This window comes from Podarcis gaigeae (genome assembly GCF_964106915.1).
Source record: "Podarcis gaigeae genome assembly, chromosome: 11".
Classification (NCBI taxonomy): Eukaryota; Metazoa; Chordata; class Lepidosauria; order Squamata; family Lacertidae; genus Podarcis; species Podarcis gaigeae.
In genome coordinates this window covers 603,486-628,835 of record NC_139687.1, presented here as the reverse complement: position 1 = coordinate 628,835, position 25,350 = coordinate 603,486, and the positions used below count along the sequence as shown (strand labels likewise).

At 45.6% G+C, this 25,350-nt stretch overlaps 2 protein-coding genes and 1 long non-coding RNA gene across 4 annotated transcripts in view; 2 read left to right on the top strand and 1 right to left on the bottom strand.

Annotated features, from left to right (window-relative positions):
- Positions 1 to 8,984: 8,984 nt before the first annotated feature.
- Positions 8,985 to 13,414, top strand: TMEM252 (transmembrane protein 252). Its single transcript, XM_083702157.1, has 2 exons — positions 8,985 to 10,083; positions 12,221 to 13,414. Exons 1-2 carry the CDS (start codon positions 9,806 to 9,808, stop codon positions 12,489 to 12,491), a joined length of 549 nt encoding a protein of 182 aa, XP_083558283.1. The 5' UTR covers positions 8,985 to 9,805; the 3' UTR covers positions 12,492 to 13,414.
- A 1,845-nt stretch (positions 13,415 to 15,259) lies between these two features.
- LOC310826839 lies at positions 15,260 to 17,785 on the top strand. The gene is made up of 2 exons (XR_014556014.1): positions 15,260 to 15,799; positions 16,175 to 17,785. It is a non-coding gene; the product is annotated as an uncharacterized lncRNA (long non-coding RNA).
- PGM5 (phosphoglucomutase 5) overlaps positions 16,827 to 25,350 on the bottom strand; it is a 118,816-nt gene continuing 110,292 nt past the window's right edge. For both annotated transcript variants that reach the window (XM_083702042.1, XM_083702043.1), the window contains exon 11: positions 16,827 to 19,520. In XM_083702042.1, the coding sequence (XP_083558168.1) occupies positions 19,431 to 19,520 (90 nt within the window). In that variant the 3' untranslated portion in view covers positions 16,827 to 19,430. The remainder of the gene's footprint in view (positions 19,521 to 25,350) is intronic.

Below are 25,350 nucleotides of genomic sequence, written 5' to 3'. Positions count from 1 at the left end.
CCAAAGCATTTTTAATGCTGCTGTTTCGCTTTGGCCAGTGCCATTTGGCAACTGCTATACATTATTAGTTAACCAGTTTCCTTCACCTGACCCTCATTAGGGATAATTCTCTTCCTGGTTTGTAACATGAGAATGTGGCCTGTTCACTCAGTGGGGGGGGGGGGGATGTGTTTGCAAAGTACAGCGTGAGAAACAGATAGTCTAGAGGTTTGACTGGAACTGTCTTCTTCCTATTTCTTTCCCATTAGTTGTTGTTGTTTAGTCGTTTAGTCGTGTTTGACTCTTCGTGACCCCATGGACCAGAGAACGCCAGGCACCTCTGTCCTCCACTGCCTCCCGCAGTTTGGTCAAACTCATGCTGGTAACCTCAAAAACACTATCCAACCATCTCGTCCTCTGTCGCCCCCTTCTCCTTGTGCCCTCCATCTTTCCCATTAGTACTAACAGATAAAGAGCCTTAATGGATGGAGATATATCAGCCTTGTTTGTTTTCATATTTCCATTAATCCAGGATTGGGGAATTTGTGGCCTTCCAGATGTTAGATGTTCTTGTCAGTCTCAGCCTATCAAGGATGATAGGAGCTGTAAGGTTAAGGTAAAGGTAAAGGATCCCTGGATGGTTAAGTTCAGTCGAAATCAACTATGAGGTGCAGCGCTTATCTCTGCTTTCAGGGAGCCAGCGTTTGTCCACAGACAGCTTTCCAGGTCATGTGACTAGCATGACTAAACCGCTTCTGGTGCAACGGAACACCGTGACGGAAACCAGAGCGCACGGAAACGCCATTTACCTTCCCACCGCAGTAGTACCTATTTATCAACTTAACTGGTGTGAATTTACACTGGTGTTGAACTGCTAGGTTGGCAGGAGCTGCAGTCAGACAACATCTGACTGGTCTTACTCCATTTGTACCTTGACAAATTTGGCTGGATCAACAACAGGGAGCATTTGACCCCCCAGGGCCACTGGATTTCACACCACTGAACTTTTTTGAACACTAAAGGTAAACTTCTGTTGTTGGCAGTATTCAGGTTGTGACACCACCCCACCATTAGGTTGTCAGATGGTTCCACTGCCATCATTTTGAGAGAGAAAGAAGGGGAACATCAGACTTACAAAAGGAGAAAGAGAAAAGGGAAGCAAGAAAGGAGAGGGAAAGAAAGATGGGTGGGAAGAGACAGTATAATTATAATAAAAATTAATAAAGATGACAAGCTATAAGCAGGCCCAGAGTCTGGAAAAGTCCATGTCCTCAGCACAAGCGATTCCCAATGTTAGTAGTCTCTTGTAGTAAAAACAGCAGAGAGTTTTGTGGCACCTGAAAGACGAATGCATTTATTGTGGCACATGTTTTAGTGGACTGCAGTCTGCTTCATTAGATGCCTTAAGTAACAGCTGCATATATACCTGGTTGGGACAATGGAAAAGTGTGATCAGAGGAATATGAAGTGCAGGAAAGTACCAGCATTTCAAGCACTAGGTGGCGTACATCACAGACCATCCCTTTTCTCTTGTCCTTACTTATTGGCTAACAGCTGCTGGCCTTTCACAGATGAGTCTTCAAATAGCCTTTGAGCTCTTTTAAAGCTGCTTATGATAATATCCGCTCACATATCTGACTGTTGTTCACTAATGAGCATTTCTGCCAGTATAGATTTCACTTTTGCATTAGAAATCCAATAGAAGCAAGACCTCCTTTTTTATTCACTTATTATCCAATTTTCCCCTTCAGAGACACGGTACCTTTAGCAGCTGCGTCAACTTTTAGTGTGATCAAGTGATGGAGAAAATAACTATAGTTGTTGAATTGCATTTGGATCCTGCCTTTGCTGGCTAGAGCTCAAAGTGGCTCACAAGCATCATGCAACGAGCTTTAGGGTTGGGGAATGTTGGGACTGGAATGGCTGCCATCTTAGCCCCACCCGCTACACTGTTGAAATGCTGCTGGTTGTGTGGTTGTGGTTGTTTTTTAAATGTTTTATTAACAATTTCAACATAACAGATTATCAAAACATATATTCACTATTTCCCCCTTTTTCCACACACCCCTTCAAACCTCCCCTCCCCCCCGAGACTTCCCTCAGCTCCTCTCTCTGATTTCTCAGCACATATTATTCTCTGCATGTTATAAAATTATACATATCCTTACATTATGTTATCCTTACCATGTTATCAACTAATAAATTTGTGTATGTTTATTCAAAACCTGCCAAGGAGTCCAATTCATGTTTTTGTCTTTTTAGATAAGTTATAAAAAGCTCCCATTCTTCCTTAAAGTCACAGTTGTCCTAGTCCCGCAATTTGTATGTCAATTTAGCCAGCTGTGCGTAGCTGATCAGGTTGTGTGGTTGTTAAAGGTATCCAGTCTCTGCCAGGCAACTTTTTAATAAGCTTCACATAAAAGCTCATTTCTGCTCTGGTCCAGACTCTTTTTCTCTTACTTAGTTATGGGTTTCTCTAAGCCACACATTGTTCTCTGTTTTGTCATGTCTTTAAACAGGTCTTTTCTGACAGGCTTCTGATGGGCTTCAGTGTCCAATCGATAGTACAGGGACTGGAAACCTGTCGCTCTGCAGATGCTCTTGAACTCCAGCTTCCATCAGCTCCCACAAGCTTCCTGATCAGGGATGATGGAGCTGTAGTCCAACAAAATGTGGATGGTCATAGTGACAGAACCACTGTTTGGATTTGCTTGCTCTTTGTTGACCATTCCATTTATCTTAATTCCACATAGGAGATGGATTGAAAGACTTATAAAATAAAACTCACATCTGGCTATTGTCCTCTGTGGATACAGCACAAGAAAACTTCATGCATGTGTGGGAAAGGGAAATGGGGCACATCGCTGGGATGTTTCTACTGCAGATATTTGCAGTGATATGGAATTAAAAATTATGTGGGAAACATATGCAATTAAAGATTTCTTGGGGGAACCCCTTCTGTACATTTTTCTATAGGAGGTTTCATAGTTTTAGAAGATCCACATTTATTCCAAACAAGCATTTTACAAGATGGGTTTCTTAATTTAACCATGCATTTCTATAGACCCACCTTTGGCCAGGCTGTGTCTGTGGCTCAGCAGTGGGTCTCAAGCCACAAGCTCAAGACCAATGGCCTAATTTGCACAGCAAACTTGTCGTGAGTCATATAATGGAGAGACATGCTACTCTTGAATTCCATGGTGGAAACTTGTTGGCATCCATCTGCCCTGAAAGATAGTGGCTTGTGTCTCTGTGGGCAAAGACAAACCACTGGAGAATCCTGCTGTAGCTGCCTCCTGTAACTTGTAACTCCTAACTGCTGCCTCCTGCATTGTTTTTGCTGCATTAGCAGCACCAAAGTGACCTCCCTGAGATGCAAGCCTGGGCTACACAGTCAAGAAGACCTCCCTCTCAGCCTCACTAATGGGGTCTAAAGGAAAGCAGAGCAAGACATCAGGCACCAGCTTAGCTGCAGGAGTTGCCAAAAGGAGGCGTATAAGACACCATGCAACCATCTTAGGGACTTCACTCTGGATTTGTGTAGGGTTTACTCTTTATTTTTTTTACTTTTGTACTTTTTTTTATTGTTAGCCGCCCTGAGCCTGGCTTCGGCTGGGGAGGGTGGGATATAAATAAATATTATTATTATTATTATTATTATTATTATTATTATTATTATTTAGCCTTTTCTTCTCCTGAAGATGTCCTGCAAGGCAGTAGGTACAGATTTTTCTCCCAAAGAAAAGTTTACTCCCAAAGTCTTTCTCACAGATGAGTATAGCCACAAGGCAGCAGTGGTTTAGGACCAGGGTTTTCCTTCTCCTAGATGGGCCACCTTCTCAGGTGGATGAGCCCCATCTGCCCCTCCTTTCCCTCTACAGCATGTGCCTTCTTGACCATTGGACCCACTCTTGGTCTTGCCCACTCAATCTGCTGGAGCCTGTCTTCACAAGCAGGGGACATTTCTAACTCATGGAGGATTTGAGACCCATTGGCTACCCTTACATGGTTTAACAGACCAGTCAAAGCCATTTCCTGGGATATGACCACTGTTGTGTGCTGACAGCTTTCAGGAGTCACAGGTGAGAGCTGTATGCAGGGTAGGCACCGAAGGTGGACAAACAACCCCAGAAGGAGCATGACTACCCCTCCCCTAACCCTCTATTATGAATTATACCTTATCCCAGAAAATCACACTGCCATAAAAGTCAACAGGTTGCTATGCAATATTGATTACCTCCCACAAAACAGTGATATAGCTCAATATTAAACAAGCATCATCAGAACAGTCTTATATCTAATCTCTGATCTGTCCATTTAGGTGTCATTTCTGCATGATCTTATTGCTGGCAAATAAAAGAAGTCAATAAGTGCAACAACATTTCTTAAGTGTCAGTGAGTGCAGTGTGTACTCGACACCCTAATGATTTCAACAGGGCTTGTGTGAGGAGGTCAAAAGGCTGTGCAGATAATCTTAGCAGTAATCTTTATTTGAGTAATACCATCATTCAACAGAGGCTATGAGCTCTACAATGCTGGCATTCACCTGCAGGTCTCTATCAGCAAATGTTCATGATGTGAGAGGCTGGGGAGGGTTAAGGTAAGTCACTGAAAATATGAAGAAGTGTGCATGCACATGAAACTTCATACCAATAACAAACTTAGTTGGTCTCTAAGGTGCTACTGGAAGGAATATTTTATTTTGAAAATATGAAAGCAATTTAAAATAGTCCTACAGTGAGCTTTGTCTATGTGTACAAGTTCCCAACAAGATTGGCAGGTTGGCGTGATTTTCTTTTTTAAAGGCCTTGTGGGCCAAGACTGGCTGAAGGTTCCCCACCCCTACCTTAAAGGATTGTAAAGTAGGACACCTGGGCACCCTCCCAATGGAGGGCCCTGAGGCAGAGGCCTGTAACCAAGAGTGGAAGGAAGTAGTTCTTTCTCCAAACAGTGCTGCATCCAGCAGAAGCCTAAGACATGAGCTGCAGCAGCATCTCAGAAGATAAAAGATGAGTGATCCAATTAGTACAGGAAGGCGAGGACTGCACCCCATAATTTGTTCCCTGCATGTGGCTCTCATGCAAATGCTGCCAGAAACTGATGCTATGTTTGCACGAAGTGCCCTTGCCCTGAACTTGATAGAATCAGGACCACAGTTTGTTGTCACTTACAAAGGAATCTGTTACCCTGCTAAAATATAAAAATGTGTGATGGGCTGTGCATGATTTGGAAGAGTTCAATCCACCCTGGGCTAAATTGTGTTGCTTAACAGGCAGACGCCATGAAGAATGCTGGGGATGTTCAAGGTATTGAAGCCACACAAGAATTTGCAACTACAAGAAGTTATGTTTCCTTTTAAAATGGGGTCATTAATGCCTTGAGTCACATTTTGGAGGATGCATTCCATGCCAAGGGCTAGTAGGGACAAACCTTAGCACTAAGGGAAAGGCTGCAGCTCCTTGAAAGAGCACCTGCTGTGCATGCAGAAGTTAGGGCGGGGAGAGCTTCTTGCCTGAAACTCTGCAGAGCTGCGGCCAGTCAGTGCAGACAATACAATGGGCAGCTTCTTATGTTCTTATATAATTATCCTTCCCTTTATGCACCTACAGTTCTACAAGAGACAGGCAATTTAAATTAGTAGGGGCACCATTCTTCAGCAGGTAAGGTGGCTGAGTTTAAGTGCACGGCTCTTCATTGCTGCCAGTAAATGTGACCGTAGAAGTGCTATACCAGGGGTCAGCAAACTTTTTCAACAGGGGGCCGGTCCACTGTCCCTCAGCCTTGTGGACGGCTGGACTATATGTTGGGTAAAAAAATGAACGAATTCCTTTGCCCCACAAATAACCCAGAGATGCATTTTAAATAAAAGCAGACATTCTACTCGTGTGGGCTGGATTTAGAAGGCGATTGGGCCGGATCCAGCCCCTGGGCCTTAGTTTGCCTACCCATGTACTATACAGTACAACCTACTGTATCACCATAAACATGAAATAGGTGTTGTACTAATGGGATTAAGAGTTGAGCTGGGTGATTTCAAGGTCCCTTCCATACCAGCTATTTCTATAGATGAGAGACTGAAATCACTGCTCAAGGAAAATGACTTATAAAATGTTCAAGTCTTTGGTTAAGTAAATACACTGTAGTCTGCTGGGAATCCCTTTGTTATGTAAGCTTGGGGCAATATGTTACCATAAACTGAATAGCTGGAGGTGCATCTGGAGGGCCATGGGGGCAAAAGAGGGCATGTTTTTCTCCCCTCTTCTCTGGCTGCACGTGATGTCACCAGGCTCTCTGTGACACCAAGTCAAAGAGAGAGAGAGGTTTAGTCTTTGGAAGCTAACAGCATTTGGGGGCCCTAGAAACCTGTTGGGGAAGCAATGAACTTTGGAAAATCTGTTGGAATCAAGCTGTATCTCTGTTTATGCTCAGCCTATACTACAAGTATATAAACCACATTATCACAAAACACCGAAGTCTCCAGTGGCTTAATTCCCAAAGAAGCTGAATATGGGTGCTGCCTGTGTGGTTGACCTTCCTACAATGCTGAGAAGAGGGTATAGAATATAGTGTGTGTGTGCAACAAGTTTTACTAGATTTATTCCACTAAATAAACTTCAGTGTGGACTTTCTCAAAGTAATCAGGGACATTATTTTATGACCATTTACAAGTTACATATAAGAATGAGTCACAAGCTCAGTGAGTTCACTCTTATCAGCAAGCTAGAAAAAAATATATGCTCTTCTGATAAAAGAAGTTCCCAGTACAAATCTCAAGGTAATTTCTTTTTTATTTCATACAAAATAAGACAGTTGGATTCTTTTCAATCAGCACCCTAACAACCTTTCATTATTGTTTAGCTATCATGTTAGAAGGAGATGGCCAGGCTGACCTAAACAGCAAAGATATACCATGAAGCTTCATTTTCAGTCTAGCACTTATTTTTTCCAGCAATGCAGAATGTCATTACTACAAAAATGAAGATTAAAGGCCCAACTGACTGGTGGCGGTTGAACACCAAAGCAACTTGAGGTCAGAACTATATACAATTGCCAGTTAATTGCAGTGCAGGGATGCAGCAGGGACTCACCGGATGGAGTGGAGGTGGGTCACTGTTGCTTACCAGAGCAAGAGGAGCAAAGCAGCAAGGAAGTCAGTGCAGTGCAAACACACGGCAGGAGTCCCAGATTGGCTCTGCGAGTGCATTTGCAACACACTGACCTGCCTGCCACCCACCCCCCACTTCCTGAAAGCAACAGTGACACACATCCTGGAAACCTTTCATGGTAGCTCTGCCCACCTGGTGAGCTGCTTCTGCTTGGCCGTTTTCAGAGAGGGTTACTTAGCCCTTCCACATCCATTGATTCTTTACAGAATCCTCCCCTCAAGACTTTCCTCCCTAGCTGAGCTTATTTTACAGTGCCAAGGGAGGAGCGACACTGCAGTGGGATCCCAGCAACCAGGCTGGGTCTGGTCTATTCTGATCTATTCCTCAAACCTGGTGACCAAGCAAGCAGGAACTTGAGCAGGAGCAATATCTAGCTGGCATGGAAGCAGGACCCACAGCGGAAGCATATTGATGCGGGGGGGGGGGCACCAAAGCCAAGCTGAAGGAGAAGCCAGCAGCAGGAAATAGACTAGAAACCAGAGCCAAGTAATGCTGACCAACGCAGAAAAAGCTATTACAATATCTCCCACTCTTTACAGAAGAGGCCGAGGGATTTATGTCTCAACAACTTGGCCCTCCTTTGTCAAGTTACAATGTATGCCTGGTTCCTCTTTGGCTTTTCTCTTGAGTAGACCCCTGAGGGTGAAACCTACTGGCAGCTGGGTCTGGGTTTTCCACTACCATCTCTGCTCCTGGGCCTCAAGGGTAATGGGAGAGTCTTGGGTCAAGGCAGGGGCTGAGGCAGTGTGTGAGAATGCTAGCAAAACTGAGTAGCTCTTCAAAATCCTGCACTGTGCAAGGGTTTTCCAGAGGGTTCCACACCTCCTCCTTCCTAGGGTCATTTCTAATGCTCAATTTCTCTTGCAACCCACCCTCAACCTGAGCTCCATGTTTTGCAGGCAGCATATGGGCTTTAATACTGCCCCACCCATTTGCCGTCTGGCCCAGAGCTCCTCTCCTGAGTTTCCTTTGCTTTCCCAATGGCTCATCTCCCAGGCTATTATTAGTAGTAGTAATAATAATAATAATAATATACCGTCCTATACCCAGAGGTCTCAGGGAGATTAAATTACCTCATCAGGAAACTGGCTGTGCTTATATTTTAACATTTGCTGGATCCAGAGATTCAGGAGGCTTGATTAAATTCTAGCACTTACTGGACCCAGGAATTTAGGGGAGTCTGGCACCTGCAAACTCATAACAATATGATAGCTGCAGCTATTTAACAAATTAGGTTATTACTATTTAGTTGCTGTGTCATGTTTTGTTGTTATTGACGTTCATGCTGCAAAGGAACCATGCCTTCAATTCTGACTCTACAGATTTGAGGACTTTCATCCACTCGAGTCACTGAAGGTTCAGCTCTCCTGAATATATTTACTGCTGTTGTTGGGCAACTGGTACATTCCATTCTCCTTGTCAAGTTCATAGGGGCGGACCCTGCATCACAAATGACAACAGTGAAGTTGGCACAAGTAGAACTGGAACGAGGTTGATTTATAATGAGTTTTATGGTGTGACTGGTGGTTGGGTGGTATCTTTTCATTCAGTGGCCTTGATGCCTTTGTGCATTCCTTCCTGTGTGCTTTCCAGGTAGCGTGTGCAATGATGGCCACAGGAACAAGATCCCACTTCCAACATTTTTATTAACTGTCTTAGGAGCAAGCTCTACTGGGAAATCATCAAGAGGCTGCAGGCTTTGAATTCAGCTGTGGGTGCCTCCAGACTGCCACTATTTTGCAGGAGTGTTTCAAGCAAGTACTGTACTGTGAATTTTGGTTTGTGTAATCAAAGGGGATTTAAGTGCTCAGTTGCATGGGCATAGCCGGGGAGGGGGGCAGGGGACAGCTGCCCCCTAAAATCAAATAAATAAATAAAAATATTTAACTAACAGCTCGGTTCTACCCCTCCCCTTCAACATCAAGCCTGGCTATGGTCATGTTCGGTTGCCCTTGTGCAACAAATCCACTTTAGAAATGAAATGGACTTTGGGACAGTTTGGAAAGTGATGTGGCAATGCATTGAAAAATATGGGAGAAATGAATGTGCAAATGAAGAGAGCTGCTCATTGTTGTATAGCCTCCCTGAAAACAAATCAAAACAAATGCTCAATAAAGACCGGGTATAGTATGACCTCTGTGTAAGCTCTGCATATAAAGATCAGGATGAATGCTCCATAAGTAGAGTTGCTTAGAGGAGCTCAGTGTCTTCCTATAGCTAAAATGTGACCAAACTGCTAGCAAATTACAACTGTGGAATGAATACTAGCAGGATTATACACACCCTTTGCTGCTAATGTGTTAAAAGCTTCCTGCACTTAAGGCACAGATAGGACACTAACAAATTGTTTGGTTTGGCCCAAGGAGTCTTCCATTTCTGTTCCAGTCACTGGCCATTAGCATCCTAGGCAGGAAAGGTTTGTGAGTTTATGCTGGCAGCAGAAGAGTACAGGAAGCATTTATTGTCAGTTCCTGAGCAGTGTTTTGATTATAAATTAATCTCTTGAGATATTACGGCAGCTGCAAATGGTTAATGAGTATCATAATACTACCTGCTTCTTTTCCTTGTCCAAAGGCCAATTGGGTCCCTGAGCCTATAAAACTCTGACGGAGCGCTGGAGCAGACCTACCCAACACTTGAGACTGAGGCGATCTGCAAAGATGTCCAAGAACATCTTCTCATTTCTCCGCTTGCTTGTGCTCTTGCTGGGCTTTGCCTTCATCTGCCTAGGAGCCTATTGCTTCTCTACAAGTGCCTCTGCTTGCAAGTGCAATAGTTTGCCTATTGCCTACTTCCTATTACCCTTGGGTTTCTTTTTTCTCATCTCTGGGATTTTCTGGAGCACTTATCATGAAGCTAGTAAGCACAAGGGCTTATTTCACAGCCTTATGCATGGAAGTCCCAGACTTCAAGAGACACAGATTAGTACCATAGACAGGTATGTTCCATGTATTGCATTCCAACGATTGGCCTTTGATTCCTTTCGACTTCTCATGAAATATTTTACAGCACTGCCTATGGTATACTCCTCTTCAGTTTGCTCTGTTAAACTTATCTGGTCCTTGACCTTCTTCTTTCCGTGTTATGTTCAATTATATCATTGAGTAGTTCACTGTTTCTTATTATGTAGCCCATCCTACATGATTGTGTCTTCATCATTTGCACTGGTTCTTGTCCCGGCCCACCAATATTTCTTCTTTGGCTTCCCTTTCTATCTAACCCACTTTACACATGCTTTTCCAATGTCACATTTCAAATGTTTCCAGACTAGTTTCCATTCTTCTATTTTTCACATGTCATATATATGTTTCATATGTTTTTATATAAAAATTGTGTTTGAGAGGTAAGCTTACACCTCCTGCCATCAGGCATTTCTTCTTCAAAAATGTCAGTTTTGCCATGTATGTTCTGCTTTTAGTTTTTAGCTTGTATCTACCTTCCTCTGTTATCTGGATTCCTGGTTACTTAATTCTTTTGCATTTACTCAAAACACACACATACACACACTGCAACAAGTAGTTTTCTACTTGCCATTTAAAAATCTTTATTTTATTGTCATTTATTTTTAGGCTGCAAAACTGAATTCTTAAGTATGTTCTGCAGCTTTCCTTCTGTCTCTGCTATTACTGCCATATGCACCAAATTCATTTCCTTCTCATTACTTTGAACCCTGAGTCTGCTAGTGCAGTATTTTATTAATTGTATGTCCACAAGTCTGTCCTTCCTATAGCTTCCTATATAAGTGTATATAGATGGCAATATGAAGTGACTCCATGGGCTATAGTGTCTGGAATATTTGCCACCACATATAGTGCTCTGTTATGCAAAGTCCTGAGTGCTGGTATGTAGGAAGACCAAATCCTGTTCTCTGCACAGACCAAAATCACTGGATGGCTGTGGCTGGGTGGACTCTAGCTAGCTAGAGATGGTTATGAGCATTAAAAAGACCCCCACATTGTGCTCCTTGGGAAAAGGGTAGCATATGCTTGCTTAGTCTCTCTAGATCAGGAACATGCTGCACTGCATGGAGCTGAGCTCTTTGTTTTAGTGGTGTTCAACAAAGGCTAAAGTTGCTCACTTTTATCTGCTCAAGCTGCTTTTGAGATTTCTGGGTAAGAGTCTCTGCCATTCCGAGAGTGAAGACCGATGCACTTAATTAAGTTGGCCTCCAGCCTGGCAGAGTTTGTTAGTGGGTCATGGATACAAATGTCACTTCCTGTTCTGTTGTGGTAACGGGACCATAAACAATAGGCAAAGCAGAAGCTCTATAAAAAGGACGTGGCACATGCCATGGTCTAGATAACCATGAAGATTGAACACTTCAAAAGAGCTTGCTTGGGCAGAATGTGCATCTTCTGTTCACAAAGAGGGGCAGAAGAAAGGGACAGATCAACTGAGCAAATGTAAGGATCACCATTCCTTGGTCAAGCTTTATCACACTGTCATAAGAATATATTATTACTGGACACCCCAATCTTTGCAGTTCACAAGATTCCACGTGTATTGCCACTTAACCAGGGTTTCTGTTTCCTTCTTAAAATTAAGGCACATATTTACAGCCTAAAGTCGTCAACGGAGGGGGTGCAGAACATTACATTTCAAGCTTGAGTCCAGACCAGAGGCCAGCCTGGCTCTTTGGTCTCTCAGTGCAGCTTCTCCCAGCCAACATGCATGGAGTTCTCCCCACTGTCTGCTTCTTCTCTCCAGAAATCATTAGACCTGTCACCCTGGGTTTCAAAATCTAGGGGTTTGGGAGGTGGTCCCCCCACAACTGCTAACATATCAGAGCTCTGAAGGCCTACAACACAAAACTTCCCACCCAATTCCTTCCTCCTCAGCCCCCACTCCTCTTCACTTTAGATCCTTTTGGTGCCTGACTGAGGTTCTTGAAAATGGTGTTAAGGGGTCCTACCTGTCTAGATTTTGAGTAAATCAGAGAATGTGGTGAGCAGATATGGGCCGCAGGTGGTTGCAGACTATTCTTTTTATAAACAGTGAATAGAGACTGTCAGGATTTCAAGACAGAACCATTTTAAGCAGTGTGTGGTTTTTTGTCTCGGCTGTTTTTTGTGCAGGCCTGACTTCTACCCACCATCATACGAAGATAGCACTGATCCTGAAAAGCAGACTTTTGCACTGCCCATCTGCCCCCAGGAGCAAGTCAAGGACATGTACAACATACCTCCACCTCTTTACACAGAGAGCAGCCTGGAATTCCTGGAGGAAGCCAGCCCTCAGGAACAGTGGCCGCCTTCGTATGAAGTCTCCGTGCGGCAGGCTGCAGAACATAACTTGACCACGCATGAAGAGCCTTGGTGCACATCCGTGTCACAGGCCAGCTGCTGAGGGAACAGCCTGCCAGAGGACGTGAGGCGGAGATAAGCTGTGCCTGCTATTTTGGGAGAGCGGCTGGGGTTAATGCACAGGATGCAAAGTGTAGTCGAAGTGAAGAGAGGCAAGCACTGTTCTATGCAATGGAGTGAAGACAGTAACTGCAGGAACTTACAGAAAGCCTGGGTAAAGTTGCTAAAGTTTTGAAGAATGTTGCTGAGTCCAGTCCAGTATTGCTGGCTAGCTGCAATAACTGGGTATGTTTGTTTACATTGTTGTAGCTTTATTCTGCCTATGCTAGGGTCAGGCCTTGCTGTCATTTCTTATCCTGTAAAGATCAACAACAGTAGCAGGAGGAAGTGCCCGTCAGAGAGAGGGGCCTTCTCAAAGGAATGACAAAAGAAACCCCCAGGCAAAGCACTGTTGAATGAGGCATGCACTCTCTCACACACAGAGAGAAATAAGCTCTGCTGCTGCTTTGGGGAAAGGGCATTTGTATGAAGAAGTCAACCAGCAGTTTCCAATTATGCAATTTTCCTACACCTGTTTATCCAGTGCAACTGCCTCTCAGAAATGGGCGAGGCGGCAGAGGGGCTCCCTAAGCAGAGTTGACAGCACATGGATTTAAATGGCCAGTTGGAGAATGAAGGCCATGGACACTTGCACTGTGAGAGAAATTGCATTCATGCCCTCTAGGTCCATATGCAGTATTTTAAATCACATTTCTTTTTTTGCATCTCCTGTGGAGTTTTGACATCAACTTAATAGAAAACAATCATTGCTAACTTTGGAGGATGATCAATAATCCACAGTTAGCTTTTGTTATTTTACCATGATGTACTGTTACTGAGGTAACTGGTTTACATAATGTTTAATATTGCATTGCATTTTTGTTTTTCTTACAATAAATTTTGTACTTGAAAACTCTTCAAAGAAAAGTGGCATTTGTTTGATTGTTGCAAACAATAATTTGCTGTCTCATGGACAGCCAAAAACCACGAGACAATGATTGAAAAAGTAGTCCAAAATATTTATTTCTGCACGGAAGTTTAAATTTACTATCCAAAGTATGTACACAGTTCCTCTTACACCATTTCCTTATAAGTCACTTAACCCTGTGATTGCTCTAAAGTTACTGCAGTGGGAAGCATGCATACTACATACCATTTTAGACAAAGGAGCTTCCTCATGGTCTGCTAGAATTTTATTGCAGGATTAGATTTCACCTCCAGTTACCAACCACATTCCTTCTGAGCATGCTCAGTAATTCGAAACCTTATATGGTACGATTATTTATAATTCTACTTCATGAGGAAAGGAAGTTTAGCACAATAAAGAAATTTTGCAAAGCCCTTTAGTGGAATGTCTTCATAGGCATTCCTGTATCTTCCAAAACTACATGCAACAAGGCAAAATGTACAGGGAACCAATAGCTTGTCAATGTTTCAAAAAATTCCCAAGCAGAATAATGCAGGTAGAATTCTTACTTTGGAGGCTTTCCCTTGAGTTCCAACATTGAAAGCATTGTATAATATTTGGATTAAATATAAAGATTTGTTGGAGAACAAAACTCCAAGGTGGCTGTCACCAATGGAGGCAAAGGGATTGAAAAAACTTAACATGGAGTCTAAATGGCCAAAATATTGTGAAATCCTAGAACAGGAGGGTGACAAGTGGAAATTGCAGAGTTTTGAGAATCTAAAAGATAAAGTGCGAGATTGGCTTCACTATTATCAAATAATGGAGGTTTACAAGCTGGATAGGAAAATTGGTTTCCAGGTGGAGAAGTCAAAATTGGAAACAGAATTGCTAGAATCCAATACTAAGAATTTGTCAAAAATGTATAACTTGCTGTTGAAATGGAATACGCAAGATGAAATGGTCAAATCAGCTATGATTAAGTGGGCGCAAGATATTGGTCATAACATCATGTTTGTGGACTGGGAAAGGTTGTGTACCACCGGTATGAAATTTACGGCATGTAATGCCTTGAGAGAGAATATTCTGAAAATGATATATAGGTGGTACATGACCCCAGTCAAGCTTGCAAAAATTTACCACTTATCAGATAATAAATGTTGGAAATGTAAAGAAAATGAAGGTACATTCTTTCACCTCTGGTGGACATGCCCAAGGATCAAGGCTTTCTGGGAAATGATATATAATGAAATGAAAAAGGTATTTAAATATACCTTCTTGAAGAAACCAGAGGCCTTTCTCCTGGGTATGGTTAGCCATGTGGTGTTAAAGAAGGATAGAACTTTGTTTTTGTATGCCACAACAGCAGCAAGGATCCTTATTGCAAAGTATTGGAAGACACCAGATCTACCCACTTTGGAAGAATGGCAGATGAAAATGACAGACTATATGGGACTGGCGGAGATGACGGGCAGAATCCGCGACCAGGAGAAGGAGACAGTGGAAGAAGATTGGAAGAAATTTAAAGACTATCTTAATAAATACTATAAGATTAATGAATGCTAGATAGACAGGGGTTTAAAAATAATGTGGTTTTCAGAGACCTTGACTAAGAAAAGGAATGGAATTAGTAAAAAACTCCTGGGAAATAAGGGAATGGATCTGCTGATTGGATAATGAAATTAGAATACAAAACGGGGAGGTATGAGGAAGTCAGGGAAAATAGGTTGAGAAAATAAGATTTGAAATTATACCTGTTGTTTTGTTTTTGTCTGTTTGTTTTGTTTTTATTGTTGTTGTCTGTATTGGTATTTGTATGTTTTTATTGGAAATTTTAATAAATATCATTTAAAAAAAAAGAATTCCAACATCATTACACAAGGTCCCTAGTTCAAGGAGTACAAATTAATAAATAGGGTTGTAAGACTGTAAAAACTTGACAAAGATAGGTCTATGGCTAGCAGTTGATAGACTGTGCAATAATAACCTTAAAAAACCCTGATGTACATGGAAATGCAAACCTAGGGCTCATCCAGGCTTCCTTTTGTGCCGATTTTCTAGGCACAAGTCCGGCCTTTAAATCTCTGTGTTGGAGTGTTGGTATATTTTGGTCCTGCCACTTTCCCCTGGAAAACCTATGTTTTACCGCTGAATTGGAACAAGCAGCAAACAGCGGTTCCGCTTATAAGAGCAAACCTGTGCCTGGAAGGCATGATGCAAAAGGAAGTTGGATGAGCCTGCAGGGTGTAATACAAAAGGTCCCTGGCTCAGTGGGACAGAAAATGGTTTGGATGCATGAGGCCCAAGTAGCCAGCGCAGGAGCTCTGCATCTGTGTGCTCTTAAGCACAGGGCTCTTTTTTTAAAGTGCCCCTTTGCCACTTACTATGGGGCTTTAAGGACGCAGGTGGCGCTGTGGGTTAAAGCCTCAGCGCCTAGGACTTGCCGATTGAAAGGTCGGTGGTTCGAATCCCTGCGGCGGGGTGCGCTCCCGTCGTTCGGTCCCAGCGCCTGCCAACCTAGCAGTTCGAAAGCACCTCCGGGTGCAAGTAGATAAATAGGGACCGCTTACTAGCGGGAAGGTAAACGGCGTTTCCGTGTGCAGCTCTGGCTTGCCAGAGCAGTGATGTCACGCTGGCCACGTGACCCGGAAGTGTCTCCAGACAGCGCTGGCCCCTGGCCTCTTAAGTGAGATGGGCGCACAACCCCAGAGTCTGTCAAGACTGGCCCGTACGGGCACGGGTACCTTTACCTTTACCTTTATGGGGCTTTAAGTTAGCAGTGTTTACACAGACTCAGTGTAATAATGCTGGGCTAGAAGGACAACAATCTGCTTCAATAGAAGGCAGTTTGCCATGTTCCTAGATTCGTCTCATAAGTTCCTATAGCAGTGAGCAGTCAGGTTATCCTTGTGACAGCACTGTAAATTAAGAGTGAAAGCAACTTAGTAAATGCAATGCTCCAGAAATCCATGAGCAAATCCCCCAAACCTCTTATACCATATGAACATTTAAATTCCTTTACACACTAGGAAGCAGCTAAAATGTGATATTGAGCAGACCTGTTGTCCATTGCCCAGGCCTGGCGGGTCCAGTAGAAGCTATGGCTTTAGCAGTGAAGCTGCTCAGACTGGGAGCTTATATAGGAGCTGGAGGCTCTACTCCACCTTTCTTGTCTTTTAGCCAGGCCCTGATCCAAGCAAGTGTCTCCATGTGCTTCACTTTCCTCCTAAGCAACTAAGCTAGGCACGGTGATGGCTCTGAAGTTCCTGTCTGGCTCACTATCCCCTCTGCTCCTACGGCACTTGGGAGATGGATGTGTGTGTCTGAGTCGATATATAGAGGGCCATTGTTACAGCACAGCAAATAAACAACTTGCTACAGAATGATGAGCTATGGATGTACAAGTACTATACAGACAGGAACCATAACACGTTTTTAGATTTACAAAAGAAGATGTTTAATAATACTGCAATAAAACACTGTGCTTTTAGAAGTGAGAAAACAATCAGTGCTTCATTTACTTAGGCACAGCTAAAAAAACCCTGTGCTGCATTAGGCCAAGCTGTGTCTTATTATCAGCAATTTCATGCAAGGCAAAAATATGGCATTTCACTTTATTCAATGTCATAGTAAGTTTTGACAAATATCAGAATAAACCAAATCCCTTTCTGAAAGCACAAGATCACTCAGATTGCACTAAAAAGGAACATTTGGCAATTGCAATTAATATTACTAGGCTACTAAAATATCACAAAGTCATCTCAACAAATGACAAGCAAAGAAAAGCATTCAAAGGAGTCACATGCACAAATAGTTCTTATCATTTCAGTGTCGTGTGCCATGGCTGGAGCCTTCATGTTCTTCCGTAGCCACAAGAACAATTTGGTGTACCCAAACATTCTTTCCTCTGCTGCATCTCTTCCATGATATGTCATGCTATGACCCTCTGATAAAGCATGTGGTCCGCTTTCAGACAGCTAAGTGAATTAGAGAAGTGCCTGAACTAAGTTCCGGAGAGTTCTTCCTGAAAAAGCCCTGCTTAGAACTATGCATCACTTCCTTCATTTCATTTTGTGCTGGCATTTAAGGAAATCACATAAGCATGAAACATGAGGATGTTGTACCAGGACTTCAACATTTCGCTAATGTATCTTATCTTCCCAGAATTGTTCTTCCCCTAATCTCAGAGGATTAACCCCACCATATTTCCAATATCTGAGGGCATATGACCCCTTTAAAAAGTTAGTTTTCTCAAGTTCAAAACAGTATGTTGGAAAAGTCTCTGAGTGTTCAGCTATTATGCACTTCTATAACCAGAGAGTACAGTGGTACCTCGGGTAACAAACACTTCGGGTTACAGACTCGGCTAACCCGGAAGTAGTACCTCAGGTTAAGAACTTTGCCTCAGCATGAGAACAAAAATCGTGTGCCACCGGTGTGGTGGTGGTGGTGAGAGGCCCAATTAGCTAAAGTGGTACCTCAGGTTAAGAATGGTTTCAGGTTAAGAATGGACCTCCGGAACGAATTAAGTTTGCAACCAGAGGTACCATTGTAATGCCAATTTAGTCCCAGAACTCTGTTAAATCAGCATGTGATAACTGAACACTCCAGGGAGAGACAGTCTTCTGAATGTGCAGCATGGCTTTTTAAAGGGATCCCATGACTCTTCCAGCGTAGTAAAGTCAAACTCTGCCAATTACTCAAACGCAAAGAAGTGGAACACAAATTCATCTTGGGAGACAGTATCCGAATATTTTGAATCCAACTTATAATAGCTCATTTATTTAAAAGTGGGGGGGGGGGGGAGCGTGCCAGCAGTCTTTTCAAAATGTGTAAAATCTAATGACAGACAAGGGTCTCTGCCAAGACAGCTGCAGTGGCTAAATACTAAAGAAGGAGGCCTCCTTCAGGATTGTTTAGTAACCGTAACATAGTTGGTATATCCTTTGAAAGAAGGGAGGTTGGGAAGGGGGCTGGGTGGGAAAGGGGAACTTTCATTCATCAAAGTGTTGGCTGGATGTCTATTTTCTTCCTTCACATTTTAAATTCAAAAGTCTCAATTGCACAATAGTAGATGCAATAGTAGATGCCAGGTTTCAAATAGTGTATAAAACAGTGCTTGTTATTCATGATAAATCAGGGAAATAAAGTACAGTGGTACCTCGGGTTACATACGCTTCAGGTTACAGACGCTTCAGGTTACAGACTCCGCTAACCCAGAAACAATACCTCGGGTTAAGAACTTTGCTTCAGGATGAGAACAGAAACCTTGTGGTGGCGGCAGCAGTGGGTGCTTCAGGTTAAGAACAGTTTCAGGTTAAGAACAGACCTCTGGAATGAATTAAGTACCAGAGGTACCACTGTGTCTGCTTAAAGCTGCAATACAGCCCTAAGGATACATGCAGAGGGTTGGGCTACACATGCCAGTAAGGATTAGAACAGCCCCATGTGCAGCTCCTGCATATATGGCATTGCTTGCACACATTAATTGACACACCTCTTTGTGTGGTGCATCTTGGGTACTGAGTCTTCCAGTCAGCTCCAGTGACTGACAGCCTTGTTTCTAGTTCAAAATAGTGAACTGCCCCTTCCCAAACTGTGTTTGGAAAACAACTCCTTTTGCTTCTGAGCCTTTTCAAAGCATGACAGAACATTTCCACACTTACCATGAGTACTTTCTTTTTGAATTAAAGCTGAGGATTCTCAAAAAGCTAGATTGCAGCCTGCTCCTGCTTTGCAAATACTTTGCAAATGCAGAAAACGAGATTTTTCTGCCACACTGGTATTTTGCAATAACTGAGTCTTGATATAAAATGAACTTTTCTCTTTGGTTATTTATGAGTACAATAAGATGCTGAAGCCATAGCACAGAAGCAAATGCACTGCTGTCTTAGTGATCAGCACTGAATTTTGCTCCCTCCCACCTCCCTCAAACCCTTCAAATAATATAAGGCAAAAAAATGAATATGATTTGACAAGTCTTCTTTCTCCCTTCCCCTCTTAATTTTGGCCCGGGGTTAGCGATCTTTCCTTGGTTCAGGTGATGACGGTAGGACCCTTACGACCTGTCCTCTCATGAATCTGGGATATTTTCAGCGCAATTGCTATGAGAGGACTCAGTACAGCCTAAAGAAAAAAAGAAAAAAGAAAAATGGCTTAAAGGAAGACATAATAATGAATTTACACTTTTAAAAAGCCTTTCTGTTAATATATTTTTTAATCAGTGGTGGCTCATATGCTAACACTGCAATCCAAATCCTCATTGTAATGCAATGGTGTGTGAGAGTTGGGCTTCCACCCACACTGTTGCTCGCCACCGGAGGATTTTTCTGTTCCACTAGGGTGCTCTGGATGGACTAGCTAGCCTGGGATCTGCAGATGCAGAGCCAGCCTCCCTACCATCCTGTGACAACATCAGGTCTGATTTGGGCTGATTGCTACTCTAGCTGCAGGCTTGCACAGCAAGTGCTTGCAGTTTCCAAATCAGCCAGCAGGGCTGTGCATACAACATGGGCCTATCAGTTTGGATTACAGCATAAAAAAGCAGGAAGTTCATGGACATACAAAGTGTGTTTACATAAAATTACAGTAACACACAGCTCCACAAGGGCAGACATGCATTTGTAATGCCAAATATTACAAATTTCCCCTACCAGATAAAGAGTCCATTTACTCCATCACACTTGCAAGTTACCTAGGATTCAATCCTATATCCACATAGGATTGTTGGTGAAAAGCAAATGCATTTCCTTCTCTTGAGTTTGTCGTTAATGTATGCATTATTTTAAACCACATGAGGGCACTGTTTGTCTAGCAATCTAGCCAGTACTTGTGTGGAAAGCATGGCCTCCATGGGGCTGTCCCTGAATAAATTTGGCCCAACTCATAGCCGCGGACATGCCTTAAACTTGGTGTTTACCTCTACTGATGTTGGTGATCTGACATTAACTAAAAGTGAAACAAAATAAGTGCTGGTCAGATCACTTCCTGGTGCAACTGGACTTCTCCGCAACCCTTCCCCTCTGCAGGGAGGTGGGACCGATTCGCACGGTCTGCCCCCGCTACTTAATGGATCCAATTGGCTTCCAGAGAGTGGTAGGGGATTGTCAGGGGTTCAGAAGGAGAGACACAGGAGGGGGAGGAAATGGAGAGTGAGGAGGAGGAGTACAAGGGGGGCGCAGGCAGTGACAGTGGCCAGAGTTATTCCACAAGCCTCTCTAGCGAATCGGAGGACTCACAGAAGGGAGCGCCGGTGGCCAGAGCGAGGGGGGTTCCAGGGGGGAAGCCCCAGGAGGAAGGGGCCAGCGGGGAGTCCCTAAGCAGCAGTTGGAAATCAGGACCAGCTTCTCCACCAGAGCGCAGTGGGGAGGGGGAGTCCCAGGAGTCGGGACCAGTGTCCTCACCACCAGAGGGAGGAGAGGAGTCAGGTTTGACAACGCCCACATCAGGAAGCGGGGAAACGGTCAGAAGGAAAGTCACCGGCTGGGCGCGCGCGCCAAGTTCAAATGTACAGGAGCGCGGCACAGCGGGGAGCCCGGGAAGGGAGCCAGGTCCTAAAGCCCGCCGGAGGGAGGGACAAGACTCAGGGGGCTCAGCGTCAGAGGAGTCCAGGAAGGAGGAAACCCCAGAGGGCAGAAGGACCCAGCGAAGGAAAGAACAGCGTAAGAGGTGGAGCCGGGCTAGAATCTTAAACTGGTGTGGGTGGAGCAGTGAGTCAGAGGGGACTTAGCCGGTCTAGCATCAAGACGTGGGTCTGCGCGCCCAGAGCTTTGAAATGGAAACTAAACTTCAATAAAGACTTTTGTACATTATATCCACCGGGCGTTGGTCCTCTGTGAGCTGGGATCTAGAGGCAGACCTGACAGTAAGTCCCCTCTCAACTACACCAATTTTATCACCTCGTGACGTGCGGGAGAGCAGTGAGGGGTGAAGATTGGTACTTCGCGAGCTCACGAATACCTGAAAAATGACTACCGAAGAGAAGGTAGCAAGTTTGCAAAACGCCGTGACGCAGCTGAACGCAGAGATTTTGGCGTCCAGAAAGAAGGAACAGGAAGCAGCTGCTGCCTGCCAGGATCTGCGAACCAGGTTAGAAGTGCTGACTGCACAAAGGCTACCGGCCGCCAGACCAGAGGGGATTGGGCTGGGGAACAGAGGAGGGAGCCTTGTGTCGCATTTCGATGGGAACCTGCAGCAGTATCCTAACTTCAGAGCAGATGTAGTATATGCACTGCAACTGCTGGAGAAAGACTTTAGAAGAGAGGAAGAGAAAGTGGGATTTATAGTATCGCATTTGCGGGGAGAGGCTAAATCCTGGCTGCGCAATCTCTGGAGAGATAAGGATCCAGCCCTCCAAAATGCGGTTGCCTTCCTTAAAGTGATGGATGCGTGTTTTTTGTCTGAGATTGATGTGGATATCGCCAGGAAAGAGATTCACGGACTAAGACAAGGCAGAGCCACTGTAAGGCAGTATCATTCACGCTTTTTTGCATTGGTGAATGTACTGAGCTGGGAGAGAGAATCGTCTGCCGTCAGAGACCTGTTCTGGGAGGGGCTGAACGGAGCTGTGAAAGACGAAATTGCAAGGGGAGAGAGACCCCAAACCACCAAAGACGTTGTGGAGAGGGCACTCACGATTGGGGTTAGGCTGGAAGGACGCCCTTGGGACAAGGAGGAAGGGCATTGGGGACGCACGCCAGCGAGAGGACCGCCCCCCTTTCCCAAGGAAGCGGCGCATGCTCGATCCATGCCTCCGCTGGGAGGGGGAGAGGAGCCGATGGAGATAGGTGGTGCTAAGGCTCAGTCCACAGCCGGAGCCCTAACGCCGGGAGCAGTCAAAATGAAGCCTCCTAGAGGGACCAGGAAGTGCTACATCTGCGACAGTGCTCAGCACATGGCGAAAGAGTGTCCCCAGCGGTTTCACAAGCACACTGCAGCCGCAGCGATAGTAACAGAAGCAGTTCAGCAGAGTGAATCACAGCAGGAAAACTCCACTGTCTGGCTGGAAATGGAGTCACTGGGGGCCAGCCAGACAAGTCAGTGAAGCAATCCCCAGTAATGTTACAGCCCACAGACCCCCTCCCACCCAAACCAGTAGTGCAGCTCCCCGCATCCCTTCAACTTCCCAATGGGCTCACTGTGGAAATCCCCATTACCATTGACTCTGGGAGCAATGCAGATTTTATAGGCATGGAGTTCATCCAGCAACATGGCATAACCCTTCTGCCAGCGACGGTACCTCTGAACGTCGTCACGGTGGACGGCAGGGAGCTACTGGGAGGGCAAGTGCTACAGCAGACGCCGCCAATGGTGATGCACATTGGTAATCACCGCGAAGTCATCAGCTTCAACGTCACCCGCCTGTCAGACACGCCCATAGTGTTGGGAATGAGTTGGCTGGATAGGCACAGCCCGGCATTAGCTTGGTACCAGCGGCAACTGACCTTCGGCTCCTCCTACTGCGCAGAACACTACATCCTGGCTGACTTGGACGATGAGGGGCACGAGGATGGACCACAGCTGAACTTGGGCATGTTGCAAGCGGTACCTAACAAGTACAAAGAGTTTTTGGAGGTCTTCTGCGAGAAGGAAGCGGACAAGCTGCCTCCCCACAGACCCTACGACTGCAAGATTGACCTCCTGCCGGGGGCGACGCTCCCGACGGGGAAACTGTATTCCATGTCTGAGGATGAATTGCAGGAGCTCAGGGAGTTCATAGATCACAACTTGAAGCGGGGATTCATCCGAGAGTCCAAGGCGGTGGGGGGCAGCCCTGTATTCTTTGTAAAGAAGCGGGACACGCCCCAAAAGAGGCTTGTAGTTGATTACCGCGTCTTAAATGCGAAAACTAAGCCCTCAGCCTTCCCTATGCCCAAGATCGATGACCTGCTGGCGACGGTGCGGAAGGGGCGCATTTTTACCAAGTTGGATCTGCGCGGAGCGTACAATCTCATTCGCGTGCGGGAAGGTGACGAGTGGAAAACGACCATGTTTACGCCGCTGGGCACCTATGAATATAGAGTTATGCCTTTTGGATTACAAAATGGCTCCCACTGTTTTCAAGCATTCATGCATCATGTCTTGGCGGGTCTTCTCTACAAGAAGTGCGTCTGCTTCCTGGACGACATCCTCATCTTCTCGGAGTCGCCGGAGGCTCACGAGAGAGATGTCAGGGAAGTCCTGCAGCGGCTGCGGGAGCACCGGCTTTACGCCAAGCTGGAGAAGTGCCAGTTCGACAAGACGGAGGTGGACTTCCTGGGCTACAAACTGTCCGACAAGGGACTCGCCATGGACAGTACCAAGGTACGTGCAGTGCTGGACTGGAAGAGCCCACGCAATCGAAAGGAAGTCCAGAGGTTTGTCGGCTTTGCCAACTTTTATCGCAAGTTCATCAAAGGTTTCGCCATGCAGACAGCGGCCATCACTGACACCCTAAGTTCCAAGAAGAAGAAGTTCATCTGGACGGAGCAGGCAGAGCAGTCCTTTCAGAAGCTCAAGCACCTCTTTGCATCCGAGGAACACCTGCTACACGTGAACCCCAGCAGGCCCATGAGAGTGGAGACGGACGCGTCAGACAGGGCCGTGGGGGCCGTCCTGTTGCAGCAAGACCACCAGGGGGACTGGAGGCCGTGCGCTTTCTACTCCAGGAAACTCAGCAAGTCGGAGCAGAACTACACCATCTGGGATAGGGAGTTACTGGCCATACATGCAGCCTTCAAGGCGTGGCGGCATTTCCTCGTCGGGGCCAAACACACGGTGCAGGTCCGTACAGACCATAAGAACTTGGAGTACTGGCGCACGGCGAGGTTCCTGAACCAGAGACACATCCGCTGGGCGGAGTTCTTTGCAGATTTCGACTTCAGAATAGAATACATCCCTGGAAACAACAACATCATGGCGGACGCGCTGTCCAGGAAACCGCAGTATCTCGAAGAAGAGGCGCCGGCGGCGGCCAAGCATATTTTCGCACCAAAGGCGTGGGCATGCGCGTCAGCCACGGTGGACCTGGACGCGGTGCGTCGCGCGCTGCAGACGGACTCATTCGCGCGAGCCAAGATGGAGGAGGTGCGTAGCGGCACGGCGAGGGACGACAACTTCCAAATACGCGACGGCCTGCTCATCCGCAAAGGAGCCCTCTACGTGCCGGGAGACAACCTCCGCGCGAGGGTCCTGCAACAGCTGCACGACGCGCCCAGCGCGGGACACTTCGGCAAGGAGAAGACGGTGGACCTAGTAGCCAGAGACTTTTGGTGGCCCAAGATGAGGGGGGATGTCGCGGAATACGTCAAAGGGCCAAACCAGTACACTAGCCGCCGGCGGGCCTGTTGGAACCGCTACAGACACCGTTTGAACCGTGGGAGAGGGTGGCCCTGGACTTTGTCACGGATCTGCCCAGCTCGAGAGGCAAGACGGCAGTACTCGTGGTAGTAGACTTGTTCACCAAGTTGGCCCACTTCATTCCTTGCGCGAAGGTGGCCACAGCTGAGCAGACCGCCAAGCTGTTTATAGACCACGTGTTCAAGGTGCACGGCCTACCACGGTCCATCCTGTCCGACAGGGGGCGCCAGTTCATATCCAACTTCTGGCAAAAGCTGATGGGTTTCCTGAACGTCAAGGTCAGCCTGGCGTCGGCGCGACACCCGCAGACTAACGGACAGGCGGAGAGAGTCAACGCCATCATGCAGCAGTACCTGAGATGCTACGCGAACCAGCAGCCCTCGACCTGGGTGGACTATCTACCGTTGGCCGAGTTTGCCTACAACAACACGAAGCACGGGTCCACGGGGGTGACACCGTTTTTCGCCAACAATGGGCGGCATCCCAGAACCTTCCCGGATTTGGAGAAAGTGAGGGAGGGGGAGCCGCAGGGAGCAGAGGCCGTGGCAGCAGAGTTGCAGGAGATCCACGAGCAGCTCAAGAGGCAGTTAGAGATGGCGAAACAGGCTTACAAAGTGCA

Excerpts from the sequence above, each read along its gene's own strand:
- TMEM252 (XM_083702157.1), top strand. The coding sequence starts at position 9,806 with ATGTCCAAGAACATCTTCTCATTTCTCCGCTTGCTTGTGCTCTTGCTG. Across the intron at positions 10,084-12,220 it reads CAGATTAGTACCATAGACAG|GCCTGACTTCTACCCACCAT; the intron begins GTATGTTCCATG and ends TTTTTTGTGCAG.